The 8,402-nt window shown below is 36.5% G+C and overlaps 1 protein-coding gene across 1 annotated transcript in view; it reads left to right on the top strand.

Annotated features, from left to right (window-relative positions):
- Window positions 1–8,402, top strand: part of WRN (Werner syndrome, RecQ helicase-like) — a 181,766-nt gene that overhangs the window by 60,745 nt on the left and 112,619 nt on the right. The window contains exon 10 of the mRNA XM_006834526.1: window positions 4,614–4,764. Coding sequence (XP_006834589.1) covers window positions 4,614–4,764 — 151 coding nt within the window. The remainder of the gene's footprint in view (window positions 1–4,613; window positions 4,765–8,402) is intronic.

Consider the following 8,402-nt stretch of genomic DNA (forward strand, 5'->3'; position numbering starts at 1 on the left):
GAAGAAATCCAAGGTGCATTGAAGACATTGGCAAAGAACAGAGGTTTTCTAATTGATGGAATGAATACAAATTAAAGTCTTTCAACCAACTGATGTCTCACTAAAGGCAATAACTCATGTATGCCAAGAAATTTGGAAGACAGCTACCTGGCTAACTGACTGTGCCCATTCCAAATAGAGGTTGCCCACAAGAATGCAAATATCATTGGACAATATCATTAATATCATATCCAACTAAAAATTTTGCTAAAGATAATTTTTAAGTGGCTGCAATAATACATTGACAGGGAAATACCAGAGGTTCAAGCTGGATTCAGATGAGGACATGGAATGAGGGCTATCATTATTGATTTCAGATGGATCTTGGCTGAAAACAGAGAATACCACTTTGCTTTATTGACTATGCAAAGACTTTTGACTGTATGGATCATGATGAACTATGGACGGTACTGCAGAGAATGCATATTCTTTAACACTGATTGTGCTCATGAGGAACCTGTACATAGAACAAAAGTCACTTGTTCGAACAGAACTAGAGAATACTGAATCATTTCAAATCAGGAAAGGTGTGTGCCAGGGCTGTCTTTTGTACCATACTTAATCTGTATGCTGAGCAAATAATTCAAGAAATTGGATTATATGATGAAGGTGGCATCAGGATTGGGGAAGACTCATTAATAACCTGCAATATGTAGATGATACAACCTTGTTTGCTGAAAGCTAAGAGGATTTAAATTACTTACTGATGAAAATTGAAGTCCATAACCTTCTCTTTGGGTTGCACCTCAGTGTAAAGAAAACAAAAATCTTCTCTACTACTGAAGCAATAAGTAACATCATCATAAATGGAAACAAAAATTGAAGTTGTCAAATACTTCATTTTGCTTTCATCTGCTGTCAACCCTCATGGAAACAGCAGTCAAGAAAACAACGACGTATTGCATTAGGTAAATCTACTGCACAAGACCTATTTAAATTGTTGAAGAGTAAAGATGTCAGTTTGAGGACTAAAGTGCTCCTGACCCAAGCCATGATATTTTCAGCAGTCTCATATGTATGTGAAAATTAGACAGTGAAGAAGGAAGGCTGTTGAAGAATTGACATATTTGAGTTGTGGCATTGGAGAAGAATTTTAAAGGCATCATGGACTATCTGAAAAGCAAACAGATCTGTGTTGGAAGAAGTACAACCAGAATGCTCCTTAGAAGCCAAGATGACCAGACTTCATCTCTCATACTTCAGATATATTATCAGGAGGAACCGGTTCCTGGAGAAGGACATCATGTTTGGTAAAGTGGAGGGTCAGGGAAAAAGAGGGAGAGCCCTAATGATATGGATTAACCCAGTGGCAGTAGCCACGGTCACAAGCATAGCAGCAATTGTGAGGAAGGCGCAGGATTGGGTGATGTTTCATTCTGTTAGGTCACAATGGGTCAGAAATGACTTGATGTCATCTACCAACACATTTTTATGTAGTCTATATTCTTTAGTTTTTAAAATTTATTATGGATGTTTTATGTTTATTTCATATAATCTTCTAGAGTTAAAAATGATTCAGTGTTACTCTTGCATTATTAAAGTTGAAAGTACCATTTTATAATATTTATTTCCCAACTTTTCCTCCAATGTCTAGCTTCTTTGCTCAAGAAGAAAGAAAAATCAATTTAACCAAACCAAAGAGAAAAGAAATAAGAAAAGCACAGATGTTCACCATTATGCATACTTTTTATACTTCATCTGTAGTTTGATGTGATTTTTTATTTTCTATGAAATGAGATGAACTACCTGATTCTTTAGTTTTGGGGCAGTTATGAGTAGTGATTAAGACAAGACTGTGACCATTTAATTTAGAAGTGCATTTCAATTCCAGCTTTTCCATTTATTATTTGTATAACTTTGGGCACATTTCTTGGTTTCTTTCATACCCAATTAATAGTTTTAATTATTATATAAAGAGGTTGAAGAGCATAACAGTGAACCTGGCATTTAATATGTGTTCAATAAATATTGTTCTTGTTCGTTGTGAAGTGCCATTGAGTTGGTTCCAACACATAGTGCACCTGTATGTTGTTGTTAAGTGCCGTTGAGTTTATTCCGGCCCATAGCGACCCTGTACAGGGTTTCCGAGACTGTAAATCTTTACAGGAGCAGAATGCCTCATCTTTCTCCCGCGGAACAGCTGGTAATTTCGAACTGCTGACCCTGTGGTTCGCAGCCCGATTCGTAACCACTACGCTACCAGAGCTCCTTAGTGCACCTGTATAGGAGTCCTGATAGTGCAATGGGTTACAGATTGGTCTGTTAACTGCAAGGTCAGCAGTTTGAATGTACCAGCCACTCCTCAGGAGAAAGATGAGGCTCTTTGCTCCCTTAAAGATTTACAACCATGAAAATGATTTATAGGATCTCCATGTGTTGGAACCAGCTCAACAGTACACTACCACCACCACCACCATAGAGTTTCGAAGGAGCAGCTGATAGAGTTTGAACCACTGACATTGCTGTTAGTTGTTTAGTCCTTATCCTATGGTGCCACACCAGCCATTCCTCAGTTGTTGTTGTTGTTAGGTGCCATTGAGTTGGTACTGACTCATAGCGACCTTATGCACAGCAGAATGAAACACTGCCTGATCCTGGGCCAGCCTTACTGTTGTTGCCACGCTTGAGCCCATTGATGCTGCCACTTTGCCAATCCTTCTTGCTGGGGGTCTTCCTCTTTATCTCTGACTCTCCACCTTACCAAACATGATGTCCTTCTCCAGTGACTGGTCCCTCCTGACAGAAAATATGTCTGAAGTATGAGAAACAAAGTTTGGCCATCTTGGCCTCCAAGGAGCACTCTGGCTGCATTTCTTCCAACACAGATCTGTAGGTTCTTTAGGCAGCCCATCATAGCACTTTCAATATTCTCCTCCAACACCACAACTCAAAAGCATCAATTATTCTATGGTCTTCCTTATTCACTGTCCATCTTTCGCATGCAACGAGGTTATTGAAAATACCATAGCTTGCGTCAGGCACACCTTAGTCCTTAAGCTGACATCTTGGGTCTTCAATACTTTAAAAAGGTCTTGTGAAGCAGATTTACCTAATGCAATATGTTGTTTGATTTCTTGACTGCTGCTTCCATGAGTGTTGATAGTTGATCCAAGAAGAATGAAGTCCATGACAACTTCAATCTTGTCTCCATTGATAAGAATGTTGTTTATTGGTCCAGTGGTGAGGATTTTTGTTTTCTTGACATTGAGATGCAATCCATACCAAAGGCTGTGCTCTTTGATCTTCATCAGTAAATATTTTATGTCTTCACTTTTAGCAAGTATTATCTGCATATCTCAGGCTGATATTTATTAATAAGTATTATGCGGCAATGTGGGTTAATGCGCCAGACTGCAAAGCCATTTGAACTGCAAGGTTGGTGGTTCAAGCTCACCAGCTGTTCATTGGAAACCCTATACAGGGTCGCTATGGGTTGGAATCGACTCGATGGCACTTAACGACAACAATAATAATAATAATAATGTATGTGGCACTGTGGGCTAGTAAGTCAGACTGCAAAGTTGTTTGAACTCCAAGGTCGGTAGTTCAAGCTCACCAGCTGCTCCTTAGAAACTCTATACAGGGTTGCTATGGCTTGTAATCAACTCGATGGCACTTAACAACAAAACAACAATATAATAATAATAATGATAGATCATAAAATCATGCTCCTTTATTGATGAACTGTTTCTCTTAGGAGTGCTTTCAAGCAGTGTGTTTTTAAGATATTTGTAGACTTTTAGAAACATACATTGAACCTCTTAGAAGGCAATCTGGATACCCATATTAAGGAACTTTATTTTTAAATTGCTTTTCTAAGAATATTTGTGGACTTGAATAAAAAATTAGAACCAAACTCTCTCCCTCCTATACCATTTTTCTTTTACTGACCTGAAACAAGGTTTTTTCCTGACTTTTAAAGTCATATTTGTTAAGTGCAAAGTTTAAAATAAAGAGAAAATGAGAACTGAAGTTTAATAACTTGTATTTCTCAGTAATTGAATTTATAGCTGAAACAAAATGAAAATATTCTAATATGCTTCATTTAGAAGGGAAAATTGGGTATTGTCAAGCCAAAATAAAAATAACTTTATTCCATAATTATTATAACATTCTTTTCCTAAATTTTGAATCTCTTTTTTGTTTGTTTGACAATTCTAAAGTACATTTTAGTTTTCAGTGTAAACCTTATCTTTGTTTAAATGACTGATAGATAACATAGTAAAATTTATTATAAAACTAGTATTAAACCTCAATTACAGCTTGAAAATTGACAATACTTTATTAAATAAAAAATTTTAAATTATCCAAATAAAAAGTTTATGATACTTTTTCATAGGGACTGATATGTTGTTAATCTAATTTATGCTGTAAGTGTCTATCTTTGGTCTCGTGTCTCAGAAACTATTCTTGATTACATATTGATAATGGAGCACACATGTTCTTTTATAGAATTGCTTGCACATCTGGTGGCTTTGAACAAAATTGTAGGCTCTGTTAATAATACTACTTTTGTGTTTGATGTGGAAAAGATATAACAGTGTTTTGCTTTTAAAATTTCTTTAAACTTTCAGTCTGTAGCAAACCTCAGTAGTGACATGGTAGATCCAATTCATTCTAAATGGTTAAACGTGGAACAGAATCTTGGTTTCCCTATTGATGAAAATGATGAAGATGAAAATGAAGATATTATAGAGGAAGAAGATGAGGAGTGTAAGTATTACAGTATATTTGAAATTGCTCACCTCTAATACCTACCAATGACGTTAGGGTTCACTTTTCAATTATTTTGGCGGTCAAAGACTTTGTGGCATATAATTAATTACTAAGGCATAAAAACTATCCTTTAAATCCCTTAGTTCTTTGATCTTTATAAAGTACAGTCATACTATATATAAAAATATGGTAATAGAAATCACATATCATTTGGTGAATGTGGTGATGTGACACTCTTCTTGAACTTTAGATTTTGTTTGTGTCTTAATGGAAGTCTTAAATCACTTCTCAATTACTTATACTAAGCATCATTGTAAATGATATAGACAACATTGTGTCTGTCTTCAGGAGCCTTCAATTTAAAGCAAGTAGGGCAGTGTCATTGTTCATGGACTTAACTTCAGACTGTATGAAGCAATAGTAAAGAATCTACTAAATGAGCCTCCCTATGACAGTGTAAATAATAGTATTTATTATGGCAAGTCATGAGGTCTTGCAACTTGAACTATTACTGGAAGCTAGAGTTTATCTATTACATAATGTGGACTTCTCTACAGTACATTTTGTAGATGAAAAGCATATATGAGTATGTTGAAAATATGTCTTTTTTCTTGTCTGTATTCAGTATAGACACAAATGTCTCCAAAGAAATTTAATTTTAAAGTTAGAATTATTAAAATTGAGAAGTGTAATGAATTTTTGCATGATTTTTTACTCTACCCCTTCTTTTATATTCATGAACCTTCCACCTGAGATTGGACAATAATATCAGGTGACTAAAAGTAATATAATTTCATTGTGTTACAAAATTAGAATTTTGGTCAAAGAATTGGTGGAGTGGTAAATAAATGAAGACTTATTTGTAGATTTCATTTGTGGCATGAATGTAAATTCTGATTATCATTAATTGAAACATGATTATATTATAACATTTATTATATTGCTTGCCATACTTTCATCTAAATATTAGATAAAAGTATAGCAAATTTCCAAACTTTTTTTTTTGCCAGTGCTGGATAAGTGTGAACCGACTACAGGATTCCTTCATAGTAGTTAACTAGTGATTACCTGGAATCATGATTGGCACACAAGAAAACCAAATTCTTTTTTGTTGATTAGATCCTAACTAATAGAAATCTTATAGGACAGAGTAGAATTGCCCCCAAACAGTTTTCAAGGTTGTAAATGTTTACAAAGCAGACTGCCACATCTTTCTCTTACTAAGCAGCTGTTGGAGTCAAGCTGAGCATTTTAACTACTGAGTCACTGTAGTTGTTGAGTACCTTTGAGTTTGTTTTGACCCACAGTGACCTTGTTAGGGGTTTCCAAGGAGCAGCTGGTGAGCTTGACCACCAGCCTTGTGGTTCAAAGAGACTTTGCAGTCCATCACATTAACTCAAAGTGCCACACCAGGTCCCAAAGCTAAAACTCAAACCCAAACCGAATTCACTGGTTCAGAATTGATTCTTCTTATAGCAACTCTATAGTACAGAATAAAACTGCTTTATAAGGTTTCTGAGGCTGTAAATCTTTATGGAAGCAGACAGCCACATCTTTCTCCCACAGAGTGACAGGTAGGTTCCAACTACTTACCTTGTGGTTGCCAGCCTAATGTTTAAAAAACTGGGCCACCTATGATCCTTCATTACACTCTACTGACTAGATAATTTTGGAGTAGAGCTAGAGTATAAAGTTCTGTTGTTTTTGTTATCATGTGTATCTTTACTTTTTAAAGAAATTTTTTTTATTAATGGAATAGTTGGCAGTTTATAACATTTTCTGTTAGGAGGCAAATAGTATCAATGCTATCCCCTCTGTGTACAGGTTGATAGGGATGGGCAATTTAAACATTGGCTACCTAAAATGAGGGGGTGATATGTATAGGTTTGAAGTGATTGGCTTACAAGGTTTCAAGAGGGAGTTTAGTTTAAGAGTGTGTGGCGGAAGATAGAATCGCCACTGAATAGTTTCATCTTGTCTAAATGGGTCTGGTAAAAAGAGATGGGGATAAGATTTTTATGATTTAATAGTGAGTAATTGTTATCATGACTAATTGCAACTGTCACAATTGTAAAGGTAGTTCTGTAACAAAAACAGGGGAGTAGTTAATCTTACAGTCCAGAAACATAGGACCCTAGCACAATTAAGGGAGAAGAGCACAAGAGGAATGTGGTTTCTTTTCCAGAGCAGCAGCAACACCAGAGGTGGAGGCAGAGATGGGGACTTGGAGAGAGGGAGCAGTTAAGGACTGTAGATTCATGGAAAGAGAGGGATTGAGAGCTGGTGGCCAGGAGGCAGATGTGCAGAATGTGCCCTTTGGTAGTTTAAATTATTATATATACCTGAGTGTTTAAAAAAAAAAGAGCTAAAATGAATAGAGAGATATACTGTTAAACTGATGGTACATGAAGAGGATTATAATCATTGTAATGAAACAAAGTATATGATTCGTTTAATGTAAAACTGATGATCTGCCCTGTAAACTTAAACTCAATTCACAATAAAAAACATTTTTTAAAAAAAGAGGCAAATAGTAAATATCTTTAAGTCTTGTAGGCTATAGGTCATTTTTTAGGCCCCAGTACTATGCCTGATGTTGTTATTAAGTGCCGTACCTTTGAGTTAGTTCCAAGTTACAGCAGCCCTGTATAGGATTTCTGAGGAGCAGATGGTAGGTTTGAACCTTGTGGTTAGCAGTTTCCTACTTATCCTACAGCCCTATACCAGGACTCCCAAGATTATACCTGTACTACTAGAAAGACTTCTATACTTCCCATACTTCTGTATCTGCTTAACTCCTACTAGAACTTCAGCATTTGTTCAGGTGACACCTCCTCTGTGAAACTCTTCATTTTTCTCTGCCCTCTTTCTCCCATTTGGGGCTCCTCCTGTGGACTTTCCATTATTATGCACTTATGTCACAGCCATGTCCACATTCTATGATAATTGTCTGTATGCATCCTACATTTTATTGTGAGATTCTTGAGGGCAGAGTAGTTAAGCACTCAGTCACTAACCAAAAGTCAGATGGCTTGAACCTACCAGATGCTTCATGGAAGAAAATTGTGGCAATTTGCTTCTGTAAAGATTTACAGCCTTGGAAACCTTATGGGACACTTTGACTTGACAACACATTTTGCTTGTTTGTTTGTTTTAGTTTTTTAAATAAGAGAGAACTGTCTTAAGGCTATACAAAAAATGGATTGGATTAAAAATATATAAAACCGTAAACTGTGGTACTTATCACTGTATTTTTAAAATGAAGTCAGTAAAAGAAAACTTTTCACCCCCTCTGAGTCCTGATGTGGCACTGTAGGATAAACACTGGACTATTAACTGCAAGGTTGATGGTTCAAACCCACCAGCTGTTCCTTGGAAAACCTATGTTGTTGTTGTCAGGTGCCATTGAGTCGGAACCAACTCATAGTGACCCCATGCACAACAGAACGAAACAATGTCCGATCCTGGGCCAACCTCACTACCGCCTCCACACTCGATGCCATCAGTGATGCCACCTGGCCGATCCATCTTGTTGGGGGTCTTCGTCTTTTTCTTGGACCTTCCATCTTACCCAGCATGACATCCTTTTCCAGCGACTGTTCCCTCCTGACAATATGTCCAAAGTATGAGAGATGAAGCTTAGCCAT

The sequence above is a fragment of the Chrysochloris asiatica genome, unplaced genomic scaffold (genome assembly GCF_000296735.1).
Source record: "Chrysochloris asiatica unplaced genomic scaffold, ChrAsi1.0 scaffold00011, whole genome shotgun sequence".
Lineage (NCBI taxonomy): Eukaryota > Metazoa > Chordata > Mammalia > Afrosoricida > Chrysochloridae > Chrysochloris > Chrysochloris asiatica.